At 44.3% G+C, this 17,216-nt stretch overlaps 1 protein-coding gene across 2 annotated transcripts in view; it reads left to right on the top strand.

Moving 5' to 3' along the window:
* The window catches only part of LOC109636989 (neurogenic locus notch homolog protein 1-like), a 38,560-nt gene extending 22,615 nt beyond the window's left edge, over nucleotides 1-15,945 (top strand). Inside the window, exons 14-34 of one of the 2 annotated variants that reach the window (XM_069523373.1) lie at nucleotides 364-509; nucleotides 669-782; nucleotides 1,476-1,595; nucleotides 1,755-1,907; nucleotides 1,992-2,220; nucleotides 2,670-2,871; nucleotides 3,093-3,246; nucleotides 3,341-3,525; nucleotides 4,036-4,168; nucleotides 5,182-5,439; nucleotides 5,669-5,781; nucleotides 6,058-6,623; nucleotides 7,231-7,665; nucleotides 7,767-7,915; nucleotides 9,706-9,919; nucleotides 10,220-10,310; nucleotides 10,555-10,717; nucleotides 11,901-12,199; nucleotides 12,645-12,792; nucleotides 12,888-12,985; nucleotides 13,110-15,945. In XM_069523373.1, coding sequence (XP_069379474.1) covers nucleotides 364-509; nucleotides 669-782; nucleotides 1,476-1,595; nucleotides 1,755-1,907; nucleotides 1,992-2,220; nucleotides 2,670-2,871; nucleotides 3,093-3,246; nucleotides 3,341-3,525; nucleotides 4,036-4,168; nucleotides 5,182-5,439; nucleotides 5,669-5,781; nucleotides 6,058-6,623; nucleotides 7,231-7,665; nucleotides 7,767-7,915; nucleotides 9,706-9,919; nucleotides 10,220-10,310; nucleotides 10,555-10,717; nucleotides 11,901-12,199; nucleotides 12,645-12,792; nucleotides 12,888-12,985; nucleotides 13,110-14,468 — 5,329 coding nt within the window. In that variant the 3' untranslated portion in view covers nucleotides 14,469-15,945. Of the gene's footprint in view, nucleotides 1-363; nucleotides 510-668; nucleotides 783-1,475; nucleotides 1,596-1,754; nucleotides 1,908-1,991; nucleotides 2,221-2,669; nucleotides 2,872-3,092; nucleotides 3,247-3,340; nucleotides 3,526-4,035; nucleotides 4,169-5,181; nucleotides 5,440-5,668; nucleotides 5,782-6,057; nucleotides 6,624-7,230; nucleotides 7,666-7,766; nucleotides 7,916-9,705; nucleotides 9,920-10,219; nucleotides 10,311-10,551; nucleotides 10,718-11,900; nucleotides 12,200-12,644; nucleotides 12,793-12,887; nucleotides 12,986-13,109 lie in introns of both variants that reach the window. The other variant, XM_069523372.1, reaches the window with a different exon arrangement.
* The last annotated feature ends 1,271 nt before the right edge of the window (nucleotides 15,946-17,216 follow it).

Raw genomic sequence — 17,216 nt, 5'->3', positions numbered from 1 at the left:
AAATAATGAAGCTGCTGCCGGCAGCTGGTTTTCATAGTTGTCTTCAGATGTGGGACACTGGGTGAATCAGACACTTTATTTATTGGTGGCTGTCAGGACATGAAGAGTATTTAAGCAAATAAGATAAAGTGTGTTTCACAAACAAATGACCAACTTTACCTTTAAGGGCTTGTGCCAGAAATCTTACTTTGGAGGTAATTAAAAAGTTTGTAGCAGCATAAACTGGAGTGTGGACATTTCTGGTTTTTAATGGTATCGATCTTCAACAAGCAAATATCCCTAAAGAACAATTCTACTTTGACAGTCTCATATGTTAAAATCAGTTTGAACGTAAATCAATTTCCGACCTTTTCTCCCCGTCAGCTACAAATGTCTGTGTGATTCTGGCTGGAGCGGCAAAAACTGTGACATCAACAACAACGAGTGTGAATCCAACCCGTGCATGAATGGAGGCACCTGCAAGGACATGACCAGCGGATACGTGTGCACCTGTCGTATGGGCTTCACCGGTCAGTGTGTGTGTGTGTGTGTGTGTCTGTGTCGGAGTTTTGGCCTGTGTCATATGTTCATCATTCAAACCACACTTCCCTCCGCCACACCACTTGACTGTTGACCTTCATCTTAAATTGAAGTGTGTGTAATAAATTCTCTCCCGGCTCCGACCACAGGACCAAACTGCCAGACCAACATCAACGAATGTGCCTCCAACCCCTGCCTCAACCAGGGGATGTGCATCGACGACGTTGCAGGCTACAAGTGCATCTGTGTCCTGCCTTACACGGGTATGAAAATATTATTGCAAATTGTTGATATACTTATGTGCTGACCTGGAGTTCAGGCATTTCCTCACGGGGCGGCGGGGGCAGTTTCCACAGCATGTGTACTTTAAGTTAAAGAGCAGAAGCAGGAGTTGGAGTAAATAACTGTCGAGTAAAGTTCAGTGGCAAGACTTCCTCGGGGCTCGGACTCCAAACCTCTGTGGTGCACGAGCATCCTCGATGAGTGATCTGGAAAATATTTTCATGTCATCTCATTTGAAAAAACAGATAATAATGGAAAGGATCAGGGCAAAAAATTTCTTGTATTTGTTGAGTCGTCTTTTCGGAAAAAATCTGCAGGCCCTTGCTTGTGCCGGGGTGGGAACGGGGTGCTTGACACATTTCCTGTTTGCCTGCTTCCTGTCTCACAGAAAAGCAAATGGCTTCACAATGGGCGGAAACTGGAGCCGGCTTCCTGTACGAGCCGTGTGTTGTGGAAACAGATAGGGAAACGTCTCCGCAGGCCTCTAATACTAACAGAACCTGGCTAAAATCTTCTGATAGCACTGACTGAAAGATGATTCTGTGTCCATTTGGGTTGGGTTATCTCCAAGTTCATGACTCCTACATGATATCACACAGTGGACGTTAAGTTGGTTATTTATTTCAAATCAGGCTCTGCTGTAATATGAGTGGTTTTCTGTGGCTGTGTTGCAGGAGATAACTGTGAAACCCTGATGGCCCCCTGCAGCTCCAAACCCTGCAAACATGGAGGAATGTGTCAGGAGTCTGAGGACTATCAGAGCTTCTCTTGTGTCTGTCCTGAAGGATGGCAAGGTAAACATTACTGCTGGCGTACCTGTCAGTAAATATCAGTCCCCGAACAAACCAGTGATTAGCTTCACACCAAAACTGAACTTTAATATCCTGTTATCTCCACAAATCTTGTGATCTGAACATGCTATCGTTCCTTCTCCTGCGTTCCTCTCCTCTCAGGACAAACCTGTGAGGTGGACATCAAGGAGTGTGTGAAGAATCCCTGTCTCAATGGAGCGACCTGCCAGAACACTCTGGGCAGTTACCGCTGTGGCTGCAAACCGGGCTTCACCGGACGCAACTGTGAAACCAACATTGACGACTGCCAGCCCAGTGAGTTTTACAATTCTTCCTCCTTCATTGAACCCCTGAACTCCCCCTCGTGCTAAGTCAAACCCTCCTCCTCCTCCTCCACAGACCCCTGCAGCAATGGAGGCTTCTGCAAGGACGAGGTGAACGGCTTCCTGTGCACCTGCCTGCCCGGCTTCAGGGGCACAAAGTGCGACGAGGACATCAACGAGTGCGAGAGCAACCCGTGCAAGAATGGAGCCAACTGCACCGACTGCGTGAACAGCTACACGTGCACCTGCCCGGCCGGCTTCAGCGGGATCCACTGTGAAAATAACACTCCGGACTGCACGGAGAGGTACGACGCTCACAGAGAACAAAGAGCAGGGGAACAGTGGTGGTTTTATTTTAATTTACACAGACTTGTGGGTCAGGTTCAGATCAACAGGTTCATTTTCCTCCTGATAAAGTAGAGCCCATTTTCTTGTCCACTACTGCCCTCTCTGGTGGAGCTTTGAATAACTCATCATCTCCTGCAGCTGTCCCACAGAGCAACATCATAAGAACATAAGTTTTCTGTGCATTAAATTAGTGTCTGACTGTAGAGTTGGTGCTAAAATGATTAAAAGTTTAAATATAAAAGAATAAAAAAAGGACTTTGTGGATGAATCAGATCTGAATTAGCTTGTTAATGTGAGTTTTACTCAGCTCTCCTCCTTCTCTCTCTTCTTACTAAAAAGCTGCAGAATAATCTACATCTCATTTTGGTCTATTTCAACCATCCATTCCTCTTTTTTTATCCTGCAGCTCCTGCTTCAACGGCGGCACCTGCATGGACGGCATCAACACCTTCACATGTTTGTGCCCGCCCGGCTTCACCGGGAGTTACTGCCAGCACGACATCAACGAGTGCGACTCCAAACCCTGTCTGAACGGAGGCACCTGCCATGACAGCTACGGCACCTACAAGTGCACCTGCCCTCACGGTTACACCGGACTCAACTGTCAGGTAGGAGTTCTTGTATCATTGTGTGTTTTTGAGATGTGGTGGAGACTTTTTACTGTAAAGCTGTTGTTTCTGTAGACTCATATTCCATTTTAGGATTCACTTTCAAACTCTTACACATCGCTTTCTCAGAAAATCACCAAATCAGAGCTTAATTTAATCGTTAAAAATGCGTGAACCAGTATCAGTGGTTTAATATCAAATGTTTCTCCTGCCCCTTTCAGAACTTGGTTCGTTGGTGTGACTCTTCGCCCTGTAAGAACAGAGGAACCTGCTGGCAGCGGGGAACCACCTACAGCTGTGAGTGTGAGACCGGCTGGACGGGTCTTTACTGTGACGTCCCCAGTGTCTCCTGCGAGGTGGCAGCCAAACAGAGAGGTACGCAGGTTATAAACATGTGTGCACAGGTGTTTTACCTGTTAAAGTCATTCAAATCCTGAAACATAACCTCTATCTCATCCTCTTTACGTAGGAGTCGATGTCGCCCATCTGTGTCGTAACTCGGGCAAGTGTCTGGACGCAGGAAACGTTCACTACTGCCACTGTCAGGTCGGATATACCGGGAGCTACTGTGAGGAGCAGGTGGATGAGTGCACCCCGAACCCCTGCCAGAACGGAGCCGTCTGCACCGACTTTTTGGGCGGATACACCTGCAAGGTAACAAACCCAAAGAAACCTGAACCCCAGTGGTTTGAATTTACATGAAAACTGAGAAATCGAATCCAGTTTGATGTGTTCATTTACCCTTTGTGACTGTTTCTTACTGGTTTACAGTGTTCTGGAAGAAATCAGTCTAATCTTGCCAATGTTTATTCTGATTTAAAGCTAATTTTAATTGCAAATTGAGTCGTAAATGCATTTCAAAGGCCTTCTTAACCTTATTTTATGAGATTTGATTAGTTAATTTGTTAAAGTACAATAGACGTGTGTGTCTTTTCTGCTGCAGCAACACTGTGCAGTCTTAATGAAGAGGCCTGTTTATAAATAGGAGGCTTTGTGTATGTTAATCTCCCCTGGAATAAAGGATCTGCTGGCCTTGGCAGGATGGAGGCCAGAAACAGCCAGGTAAACAAAAACCATCTTTGTTTCATGTCAGACATTGATTAAACTTTCCCCTCTCTTCTCCCACTTCCTTTTCTTCTTCTCCTTCTTCTCTCCATCTCTCAGTGCATGCCAGGCTACGTGGGGACCAACTGCTCCGACGAGATCAATGAGTGCTTCTCCCAGCCGTGCCAGAACGGGGGCACCTGCATTGACCTGATCAATACCTACAAATGCTCCTGTCCCCGCGGAACCCAAGGTCAGCAGACCCCACGCACACGCCTCCGCACCTCTCCGTCCTCTCCTCCTCGTCTCCACGCTTCATTAATTAGGGCTTAGCGGGGGCCCAGAGCGAGTCTGCAAACTCCTCCTCCCTGTCTTGCCTCCATCCCTCCCTCCACTCGTCAAATACGCAATCGATTTTTCTCGCAGACATGAAGGGAGTGAGTGTTGTAGGTCAGACTAAAGTGCGTTGTGAAGAGTTGGGTGGATCCCAAAAACGCCAACATGTTTTTATTTAATCAAGACTCTAAACTATGTCTGAGCCTTTGACATAAAATTCACCATTAAATTGTTCTTTTTCTTCTTTTATTTTAAAATTTATTTTAAAAACACATCTGAACTTTTCAACCCTAATACCATGTAATCCCCCTCCTCTCTTATCCTTCTTTTTTAACGCTAAAGCGTGTTGCACTACAGAAGCAGGGCACACAATATTCAGTTTCATTTTATTTTGTATTTCTGTGTTTTACAATTCAGCCTTTCCATCCTCTTCAAACTTTATCTAACAAGCAATTCAATACAGTGGATGTGTTGTTGATCAAAACACATGAATTTTAATTAAAATATACATATTTTGACAGTTTAAACAAACATTTCACAGAGAAACTGAAAAAATATAGATAAACCTTTGATTCCTTTAATTTAATTATGCAGCGTTTTTACCGCAAATTACGCTTTTTTTCGGCAGGATTATTGTTTTATAGGTTAATTAAAATCATACATACAATTATGTTATTTTTAAAATTAAGAACAAAAATAATCTAATGAAAAAATAAAAGCCTGCAGTAAAACGGACAAATTTATCGCAGAGGCAAATGTATGAATGTAGAATTAAAAATAAATCTACTTTAACTTGGGCTTCTGATTGTCGATCATGTAGGAAATGATTTAGTGAAGCAGGTCAAGAGAAAATGTTTATTTATTTACGGTAAAACCTTTGAACCAACTAAAGAAACGTCCCTTCTCCTTCTTCCTGTCGTTCCACCTCAGGGGTGCACTGTGAGAACAACATGGACGACTGCAACCCGTTCACCGACCCCGTCACCAAGGAGCCCAAGTGCTTCAACAAAGGCAAGTGTGTGGATCGGGTCGGAGGCTACCACTGCATCTGCCCCTTGGGGTACGTAGGGGAGCGCTGCGAGGGGGACGTCAACGAGTGCCTGTCCAACCCGTGCGACCCGCGGGGCACGCACAGCTGCATCCAGCTCACCAACAACTACCGCTGCGACTGTCGCACCGGATACACGGGTAAGACGGAGGTCAGAGGAGGAGGACGTATGTGAACATGTGCTCCACCTGAACTTTCAGTCCATTTTAACAGCTCATATTTAACAGTATCATATAGTAAAGTATCTAAAAGACATTTTATGTGCTTTTAAAATCAGGTAAATATGAATTGTTATTAATAACAGGAAATATGAAGATGATTTTTAGATCTTAGAAACATTTTCTTTTTGCATGTGTGACTCCTCTGTAGGTCAGCGCTGCGACACGGTGTTCGATGGCTGTAAGGGGAAACCTTGTCGTAACGGAGGGACCTGTGCTGTCGCCAGTAACACGCCACACGGCTTCATCTGCAAATGTCCTCCTGTGAGCAAACACACACACACACACACACACACAGATCTTTGTCACTTGTTAAGACATTGTAGGGTCTTATCCAAACTAGTGTGAGCAGATTTGAGCTGCGATACTTGTATCCTTCAATTTTCACTTATTTATATTTATATTATGATTAAAACTGAGGCTCAAATTGGAGACAGATGACTTATTATTGTTGTTAGATTTTTTTTATTAAGGAGCCCTGAACGGTTTTTGTGAAATTAATCCTAATTCAAATGTGTTTTTCTTTTTTTTCCCTGTCAGGGCTTCACTGGCTCCACATGTGAGTACGACGCCCAGGCCTGCGGCAGCCTTCACTGTCGCAATGGAGGCACCTGCATCTCTGGCCAGAAGAGCCCCAAGTGTCTGTGCACCCCATCGTTCACCGGGCCCGAGTGCCAGTATCCCACCGACAGCCCCTGTAACTCAAACCCCTGCTACAACGGTGGCACGTGCGAGTACACCTCCGAGGCGCCGTACTACAACTGCGTCTGCCCCAAGAACTTCAACGGCCTCCGCTGCCACATCCTGGATCACAGCTTCGAGGGAGGGTTCGGCCACGACATCCCGCCGCCGTCGGAGGTGGAGGTCACCTGCGGGATCCCGAAGTGCAAGGAGCACAACAATTTGTGCGACATGGTCTGCAACAACCACGAGTGCGGCTGGGACAACGGCGATTGTTCGCTCAACTTCAACGACCCGTGGAAGAACTGCTCGGCCTCGCTGCAGTGCTGGCGGTACTTCAACAACGGGAAGTGCGACTCGCAGTGTGATAACGCCGGATGCCTCTACGACGGGTTTGACTGCCAGAATCTGGAAGGTCAATGCAAGTAAGTAATTTAAGGTTCACTTTCATTGAATTTCTTGAAATGTATTGATGTTGTGTTTTAAGCTGCTGTAGCAGATAATAGCCGATCTTAAAAACCTCTTTTGTTTCATTTGGCAGATTTAGGTTCTAACCTCTTGGCACATTTTTCTCAAAATTTCAGGATTGCATTTTCTTAATTAAGGGTTTTAGAACTAACTAATACATTTCAGTTTTTCGGACAATTCTTTTGTCTCTGCGCCCGTCCGCCCGTCCCATACTAGTAAACACAGTATCTCAAGAACACATTGAGGGACTAACATTCAGTTGGACTAGGAGATGGACTGATACGATTTGTGTGGTCAAAGATTAAAGCTCAAAGTCTGGCTGTGGGGAATTTCTTCACATTTTGACCAAAGATGAAGTGATTAGATTTTAAAAGGTCAAAGGTCTCAGTGAAAAATAATGTGTGTAGACTAAACCTGCACTGACGGCGAACGCTGACGATTACAAAAGCAGTTGTAATTGAGTTTTTCTGACATTGAATGTGTATTTTTATGTCTATTTCCATCTCACATAATGATCCTCATGTCCTCATTACAGCGCCGCTAACCTGTGCTTTTTTCCGCCAGTCCTCTGTATGACCAGTACTGTAAGGACCACTATGCCGACGGCCACTGTGACCAGGGCTGCAACAACGCTGAGTGTGAGTGGGACGGCCTGGACTGCGCCAACAACATGCCGGAGAAGCTAGCGGTGGGCCAGCTGGTCGTGGTGGTCCACATCACGCCCGAGCAGCTCCTCAGCAACTCCTCTGCCTTCCTACGCGAACTGAGCCGCGTGCTCCGGACCAACGTGGTACTCAGGAGGGACAGCAAGGGCGAGACGATGGTATATCCGTACTACGGGAACGAACACGAGCTGAGGAAGTACAACGTGAAGCGCTCGGTGGACTCGTGGTCGGAGGTTCCTGCCAAGGTGCTGGACGTGGTGAAGAGGAGCCTGTCCGATGCTGCAGGAGGGAGCGGGAGGATGAGGAGGGAGCTGGATCACTTACAGATTAAAGGGTGAGGAAGAGTATTCAACATGTTCCCTTCACTGACATATTTTGATTATTTTCCTCGGTTGTTGGCTTAATATGACGCGCCGTCTCTTTGCTGCACTTTAGTTCAGTCGTGCATTTGGAGGTGGATAACCGTCAGTGCTTCCAGCAGTCCACCGAGTGTTTCCAGAGCACCAACGATGCTGCAGCCTTCCTCGGGGCTCTGGCCTCCAGCGGCAAACTGGACGTTCCCTACACCATCAAAGCTGTTTTCAGTGAGTGTACTTTATAAAATGATTTAAAGAAAAACTCTTTTCAATTCCGCAGAACTGTTTTTTTCTGCTCATCTCTGAAAGTCAATCAACGGACTCCTGAAACTTGCTTCGGTTCATTCATTACATGCTAACGGAGTGCAGACTTTTTTTAAATTAATTTGCACTCAAGTCTGATGAACCTTCTTCCATTGTGCAGTTGACTGTTCAGTCAATTTAAAGTGCACTTGTTTGTCAGAATTCTGGTTTTATTCCCGCAGCATAAAATCTGAAGGATCAGGTCATCAGCATGTCCGTGTGATTAAGTTAATCAGGAAGTGAAGTCTTTTGATATTTTGCGTTTCATGAGAGAAACATCACGAGGGTAACCGAGGACACCAATTTTGGTTTTGCGGCTGTCGCAGGAATATGTCCTCACCTTTTTAAAACTAAATCCTGTTTTCAAGGATAAAGTCTTCAGTGGTGCCACAGACAAGGAAGTGATGTCACACACACGTTTGAGAGATGGATTAAAAAATAAATGTATTGTTGGTTTTGACCAGAACAAAAGCAGAGAACATCACTATCCCCATCCTTTAAACAGCATTTGCACAACCAAAATAATTTCAACCTTAATGCACATTTGATGTTCGCAACTCAAACTAGTTCAAAGAGTCTGGTCATTGATTTTCATTTGAGAATAAACCAAAGGCGTCTTGTGTTGGTAGGAGAAAAAAAACAAAACTGAATGTTTTGCAGTCTGATTAGTTGTGATGTAAAATACATGTGATTTTCTATGCACGGTTCTTTAAAGGCCTGGTTTTCATGGTGACACGTAAATGCTCAGACACGAGTGGATAAGACACGTGCTCTTTTCACGCTCGAACTCAAAGAATCAGCTGCGCCCTCTGGTCGGGTCCTAACCCTGCTGCTCTTTGATTGTGTATTTGTTATGCAGCAGTGAACAAATGCAATTGTGAATCTCATGGCCTAAACAATCAATCCTTCCCTGGTTGTGTAAATCCACTGGCTTCGGGCTCCAAAATGGTTAATTGCTGCAAATCAACTCCACCAATCCCCTCCTCACACAGAATAACGCTCTATCTCCGTCTTTCTCAGACATGTACACGTTTACGTCCACAGATAACACACTCATGCACATGCACACGCTCGCACACTTCATCCCACAGTGTGAGGGGCTGCTGCAACCTTCACCTCGCTGAATGTAATACCAGGACTTAATGCATCTCTGAGGGTTTAGGTTGGGGGAGTTTATCATTTCAAAATCGTTAGTGGAATAAAAAAAAGAGAAAGGGAAAAATTGATCGGGAGTGTGCTAGAAGTTGGGAGTCTTTGTTATCTCGAAAATCCTAATAAATCCTTCGTCTTTACAGCTTAAAGCGCGTGCAGTAATTTGAAGTTCATTAATCCCCCTCCTTTTTTTCTCTTAAAGAAGAAATGGTAAAGTTGTCTCCTGGTACCCTAGGTTGAAAAGGGAGAGAGGAGGTGGTGGTGGTGGTGTTCTCCTTTTCCCCTTTTTCTTTTTTTTATCACGCCCCATCCCTGTTTTTTTTTTTTTTTTTCTGAAAAGTGGTTAGCAATTCTGATTATTACTGAATAGGTAGTGGAAGCTAGCTTTACAAACGGTGAGGATCACCAGTCAGTTTGTGGAGCTTGCTGTCGGTTGCGGTGTGTTTTTGGGAGCGGGAGCCGTCGGGCGAAGAAGAGCCGGACTCGCTCTGCTCCGGCACTCGGGCTGATCCTGGGCATCCGCGTCTTTTCCCTCGTGACCATGTTGTCCCTGTTCCTTCCAGGCGATGTGGACCCAAAGATTTCAACGAACCTCTACCCGATCTACCTGGTCCTGGGCGGCGTCGGGATACTGGCCTTCCTCGGAGTCGGGATGGTGGCTGCCCGAAAGCGGCGCCATGAGCACGGGCGCCTCTGGCTCCCCGAGGGCTTCAAGACCACAGAGACCAGCAAGAAGAAGAGACGTGAGCCTGTCGGAGAGGATTCAGTGGGATTAAAGTAAGTTTCGGTTTATTCAACAGCGGGTTCCTGTTTCTGTGCGGGTCGGGTGAAGGGCTGGTTCTGAAGGACAAGATGGGTCCAACTGGTGGTCCGTCAAATTTGGAAAAGGAGGCTTTTGCCTGGATCATTAATGATAATGATATAGCAGGTTCTCATTAATTGACCTGTTGGGGCAGAGGGGTGGGGTGTGGATTCAATCAATGCTTTTGTTTTTCGGCACTGCTGCACCAGTAGCGGTGAGGGGCTCGGATGAGATGGAGTACGAGGATTTTTACTGGGTTTGCTGCTTCTTCACAGGCCACTGAAAAACACTTCGGACATTTCACTCATGGATGACGCCCAGACTGATTGGGGCGAGGACGAGCCTTCGGATGCAAAACGCTTCAGGGTGAGGAAACAGAAACTGAGATTTTAAAGATTTATTTATACTTCATTATAATTTTATGCAACTTAAAACTTATTCCTTAAAAAAAATACTACCCAGGAAATGTTTGAATTTCCTATATGGGATTTAAATTTTTTTTTTGAATTTTCCAGATTTTTTTATAACATCATCAAACTAAATTGAATTATACTATTTGATTTTTGAGATTTTTGAGATGTCTAACCTCTTGCTGTCCCTGTTCCAGCAGTTTGATGAGCAGGCGATACTGGAGGTGGACGACCAGACGGACCACCGCCAGTGGACCCAGCAGCACCTGGACGCCGCTGACCTGCGCATCCCCTCCATCGCTCCCACACCCCCTCAGGGCGAGATTGAGAATGACTGCATGGACGTCAATGTCCGGGGACCAGGTGGGATGAACTGTTAACACATATTAAGGAAATTAAAGGGAGTTCTGTGCTTCTGTGCTGTGAATCTAATTTAGATCAAATGTTCCTATTTTTTACAAATAACAATATCATTTCCACACAAACATAATTGTGTTGGAAAATATGTAAATAAATCAGACATAAAATGAGCTTTATTTTTTTTCTTTCTTGCTTGTTTTGTAAAACATTCAATTATTTCTTCTCTTCAAACCTCTAAAAACAATTCAGCTGAAATGATGTGAAAAGTTAAACTCACTCGTTAGTGGAACTTGTGATATTGATCAAGGGGTGAAGTTTTTCGGTAAACATTTCTAGTTTTGTGAGTGTGTGTGTGTGTAGATTGATTCACACCTTTTTCTAAGCCTTGTTTCTTGTGTGTGCGTGCGTGCGTGCGTGCATGTGTGTGTGCGTGCGTGCATGTGTGTGTGTGTGTGTGTGTGTAACCGCGCATGTAGGAGTTGCTAAAGCCCCATGTCCTCAGGGTAAAGGATCTTCTTCAAAGCAGCCGAGTGGAAGCCAGGCGCCTGAGGGAAAACACTCATTCCTGATCAGATTAATCATTTGACCATTAATGGGCCTCTGTTTTTTTTTCTGTTCCACATTACAAAACCCAATGAAGGCATCAAATGCAAAAACCTAATTTTGTAGTAAGTGCCAAATTCCCTGAGCAAAAGCTACGAACAATCAAAGTAACAGGGTTAAGAACTTGAGAGCACACTTTTTCCCCCCGCCGGGGATCGATGCACTTGAATCGACCAAATCTGTGAGATCTGGGGCTTGCGATCCTTTTGAAGAGGAGAAAACCTATCCAAGGCGACTGACAGTTCTGCCTCTCACAGTTAGATATGAATGTTTGGGTTTTGCGGCAGCCTAGCTTTAACAAGCCCCGGCCTCTATCCCCCCAGCTTCGCTTTCCCTCAGAAGCTTCTCCTGTGCTGAGGCCTTGATCAGAATCCATTATCGAAAAGAAAGCTGTGATGATTCAACCCAGGCAAAAGTGTCAAATCCGCATTCGATTTGTTTGTTGCCTTGTTTTGATCTGGCGGATGCTTTGAAGTGCAGGCTCTTCTCTCTCTGCTCGCTGGCTCTGTGCTGACCACGCAGTCCGTTACCTGCAAAGCGCCTCTTCTCATATCCCTCTCCTCCCTCTCCCCTCCTCGTCCAGATGGATTCACGCCCCTGATGATTGCGTCCTGCAGCGGGGGAGGTGTAGAAACCGGCAACAGCGAGGAAGAGGAGGACGCCTCCGCCAACGTGATCAACGACTTCATCTACCAAGGTGCTAACCTCCACAATCAGACGGACCGTACGGGTGAAACCGCTCTTCACCTGGCTGCCCGCTACGCTCGGTCTGACGCCGCGAAGCGCCTGCTGGAGGCCAGCGCTGACGCCAACATCCAGGACAACATGGGCAGGACGCCTCTGCACGCTGCTGTGGCAGCTGATGCCCAGGGGGTTTTCCAGGTGAGCTCTCATGTGCCACATTATTCACATACATTATTTATCCTCTAATTCTGTGGCATGTTAACTTTTCCATTTCTATACAGAATTGTTTTCCTCTCCTCAGGCTTCCTTCAGATAACTGTTTGATTTATAATTTCATACATAAACAGACAACTCTTTATCATCCATATTCTCAGATGTGATGATTTGCCAATGAATTTGTTTTCTGTTTCTGTTAATTGTGTTTAAGATTGTTTGTTAGAGTAGAGATTTCTGAAGTTGTGATTCTCGTGTTTTTAATATTTTCTTTGTGGGCTAAACAGTAAATTTGTTAATCCACAGGAAGTTGGTAGTTAAATCCCCAATAAAGGTTAAACTTAATTCAAATGAATCTCAGTGTACATTGTTTATTTAATATTTCAATGGAATGATATTAAGATTAAATCTAATTATTGTGTGTCTATAGATTCTGATAAGGAACCGCGCCACAGACTTGGATTCCCGCATGCATGACGGCACTACGCCCCTAATCTTGGCTGCCAGGCTGGCAGTGGAGGGGATGGTGGAGGAGCTCATCAACTGTCACGCTGACGTCAATGCAATCGATGATTTCGGTACAGGACCTAAAACTTCTTAGAAAACGTCTTAGTCCTGAAAAAAGCCTCAAATGAAGATTCGATAACCTTGTTTTTTTTTTTGTTCTTCTCAGGTAAATCAGCTCTACATTGGGCTGCAGCTGTAAATAATGTGGAGGCTGCTATTGTGCTTCTAAAAAACGGTGCCAACAAGGACATGCAAAACAACAAGGTATGAAAACAATCAGTTTCTTCTTCCTCTTTGTTCTGTAAAACGACAGAGAAACATTTTTCTGAATCTACCTTGTGCATGTGAGAATCCTTTAACATTTGATTCCTCTCTCTCTCTGCCTCAGGAGGAAACACCTCTGTTCTTGGCTGCCAGGGAGGGAAGCTACGAGACCGCCAAGGTCTTACTGGACCACTTTGCCAACAGAGAAATAACTGACCACATGGACCGGCTGCCCAGAGACATTGCACAGGAGAGAATGCATCACGACATCGTGCGTCTGATGGACGAGTACAACCTGGTACGAAGTCCTCCCATGCATGTAGGGTCTCTCAGCACAACGTTGTCGCCCCCTCTTTGCTCGCCCAACGGTTACCTGGGCAGCATGAAGCAGCCACAGGGTCAAGGCCAGGGCAAGAAGTCACGCAAGCCCAGCACCAAGGGCATCGGCTGCAAGGACGGCAAAGACATGAAGGTGAAGAAGAAGATTTCCCAGGATGGGAAGTCTGGGAACCTCCTGGACAGCTCGTCTGTTCTGTCACCCGTTGACTCGTTGGAGTCTCCTCACGGCTATGTTTCTGACGTGGCCTCGCCGCCCATGATGACCTCACCTTTCCAGCAGTCGCCATCTGTATCCCTGAACCATCTGCAGGGTATGTCTGACCCACACCACATGGTGATGCCAAACAAGCAGGAGCTGGCTCGCATGCAGTTTGACCCTCTTCCTCCCCGTCTCACCCATCTGCCTGTGTCTGGCTCCGGTGGCCAGGGCGCCATGAATGGCCAGTGTGATTGGCTGTCCAGGATGCACGGCAACATGAGCCAGCCAGGCCAGTTCAACCCTATGAGGGGAGGTCCTGGCGGTCAGGGAGCTCTGCACCAGGGAGGCCAACATGGGATGATGACCGCCCTCCACAACGGCCACCCCAACACCAGCCTATCTCAGATGATGACCTACCAGGGGATCCAGGGCACCAGACTGGCTCCGCAGCCCCTCATTATGCAGCAGCAGGCTCAACAGATGCAGCAGATGCAGAACCTGCAGCAGCTCCAGCAGCAGCAGCAACAGCAGCAGAGCATCCAGCTGCAGCATCAAAACTCAAACAGCGCCAACAGCCAGAGCTTCATCAGTGGTGAGCTGAGTTCTCCGGAGCTCCAGCAGGGCACAGGCAGCTCCAGCATGCCCATCCACACCATCCTGCCACAGGAAACCCAGATCATGCCCTCCGCCATCAACCAGTCAATGGCCACCACCCAGTTCCTCACCCCACCCTCCCAACACAGTTATTCAGGCCCCATGGACAACACCCCAAACCATCAGGTCCAGGTGCCTGACCACCCCTTTCTAACGCCCTCCCCCGGCTCCCCCGATCAGTGGTCCAGTTCATCACCTCATTCCAACCTGTCCGACTGGTCAGAGGGCATCTCGAGTCCACCGACGAGCATGCAGTCTCAGATTGGACATATACCTGAACAGTTCAAATGAAGTGCATGCGTCTTTCTGCCCAGATGAGCTGCTCTCTATTTTTTATACAAAAAAGGCACTCTGTGAAAAAATTTAGAAAAAAGGGCAAAGTTGTAAACAAGATTTAATAGGACTTTTTTTTATATTCTTTCATACTAACAGCAACACCTGCTTTTTATCCATTCTTTTTATTTATTAATGTCTTATTTTATTTATACACATTGCCTGCTTACAGAAATTTCGGGGATCCATGGTGTTGGGTTTGTACGCAGGAGAGAGACGGTCTTTTAGAGACTCTTTTCTTTTAGAGCTTTTTTTCTGCAGTGAAGTCGCAGCATACACACTGGGTATTTATTTCCTCAAGGACTTTAAGTCTTTGCCTTTTTTTCATATGATTTCTCAGTCTTTGTTTATATTGATATTTTTTTGTATAATCTTGTTTATAAGGAAAATTGTGATTAAGGGGCATTTTATAGAGCACATTTCATGTTTCAGTGTTATTTCAACTTGTTGTTAAATGTGGGAAATCTTCTAGTCAGCAAGTGAAGAAAGTTAGCGGAGGATATGTCCTGTGTTTCATGCACAAGTCCTTTTCCCCTTTTAAATACTTTGTGATTCTTAGTTACACTGTAGAGTTGTGTACATTTGCTGAATCGTTGGAACAGCGTTATGTTGTGCCTCTAGATTTGATTGCATTCATACGTAGAGATGTGGTGGAGACGTGATAAGGTGTACAGTATGCAGCCATCTTGGAGATTGGCGGTTAAGACAGGCTTGAGTATCTGCTGGTCCTGTGGTGTTTGAGAATTGGCCGGTCGGCCACAGTGTATGTTGTTGTCCAGAGGGAGAAGGAAACTTCATTTTCCCCCGTTCCCTCCTATTCGTTTGAGCCTATGGCTGTGTTCATCCTTTTGTAAATATGTTCCCGTGTAAGCAAGATTTTGTTTAAGAAATCTGATGTCTTAAGCATGCAATTTTGATCGGTCTAGCACCAGTCAACAGCCTCTAAAATATCAAACAGAACAGAATATATATATTTTGTATTTTACTGTCCCTTATGCATAAATAAATTTGAACTATATACAAATAGATACAATATATTGGTAGACGACATTTTTCTCAAAAAAAAAGAAAAAACATAATAAATATTGAGGTTTTATAAATTGATATTTATTTACTGTTCTGTAACACAAAAATCCACTGAGGCATCCATCTGTGTATGTTATGAAATGTTTTTGTTACAGTTCAGTAAAATTGGGAAAAGATGTCTTCATGTCCACATCAGTGATTTGTAAGAAGCTCTCCAGTATGATTTGGAAATTTTTCTGATTTAAAAAAAAACAACATATGGTTGTAGTGAAATTGTAATATCTGCAATATGTTTCCTTCCTCTCAAAGTTATGATTTGCAAGAAATGTATTTTATCTTTTCATTTTCTATCTGTAAAAATGTTCCTTGTTATAATAAAGGGCACATGTGTGTCTTAAACGCAAGATAACTGTCTTTTTTTTTCTTTAAATTATGATAAAAGATCTGTAAAGAGTAATATCTTATGTTTAATTGTTTTATATTTGAAGAAAACTAAGGATTACTAACACAATCATGGATCCGGTGCAATAGTCACGGTATTATCTTCTGTTATACTTTCTCCTCAAAATACAGTAGCCCTCATTATGGGCAGACTATCATTTTACTGAGTGTGCCTCCATCTAGTGGTGCAAATACCCAGCTGCAACATCTTTACAAAATGTGGTCTCAACTATTTTACCTTTTATAGGGGGAAAATAATGCACCACATCCAAGTTACTGTTTTCAACGGGTAAAATCTTTCTATGATTATGTTTGAACACCATCTGGCCCCAAGTTAGTTGTGCCATCATTTAAATACACATTTTACAACCTGGGACAAGATTGAGACTATTCCTTGTATGTTTGAAGGTCTACTGCACTTATTAGGATGCCAACCACCAGTTGAAGTTCGCACATGTTAGCGACCACCAGCAGGTGTTTGGGACAAATCTAAAGTCAGGTGATAAAGTAGAACCCACCTTAAATCACTTATTCTGCCAGTTTTCCTCAATAATCCAAATAATATTCACCATCATTTGCTTTTCTCTTTTTTATATAATTTTAAACTGAATATTTGTTGGTCTTGAATTGTTCATCGGACCAAACAAGACATTTATCTTGCCTTGTGCTTCATGACATTATGACTTACAAAAAAAGAATGTAACTCATTCATTAAATTATGTGATCATTTATCCCACATGTCAATGTCTCATGCAATCAAAACCTCAAAATACTGAGTTTGCCAATGTAAGTAAGAAAAATAGAAAATGTCAGAGGAATAAGAAAATGGGACATTCTTTTGGTATTTTTGGTTTAGAAATCGCTCCAATTCACATTATTCAATTATGTAAATTAATTTTCTCAGCACTGCAGCTGTAGTTTCAAACTAAAAAGTTTTTAACACAAAATCTTATACATGGCTTTTGAAAAAACTGGTATTTACATACTTACAACTGTACATACAACACAATAGAAAACAATAGGTTTCCAATGAAAAGGTTAAAAGAATGAGGTGTAGAATCAGTTTTTATGTATAATTGTACTATTGATTGTGTATTTTGGATTTTATTTCATAAACTAATATATATTTCCTCACGACTGTGTGCTGTTGTAATATTTTGTGGAATAATTACTGATTACATTTTAATGTTGACAGCAACAACAACAACAAAGACTCCAACTCCCATGATGCACCGGTGT

The sequence above is a fragment of the Paralichthys olivaceus genome, chromosome 4, assembly GCF_024713975.1.
Source record: "Paralichthys olivaceus isolate ysfri-2021 chromosome 4, ASM2471397v2, whole genome shotgun sequence".
Classification (NCBI taxonomy): Eukaryota; Metazoa; Chordata; class Actinopteri; order Pleuronectiformes; family Paralichthyidae; genus Paralichthys; species Paralichthys olivaceus.
This window is presented reverse-complemented; position numbering and strand designations above follow the sequence as displayed.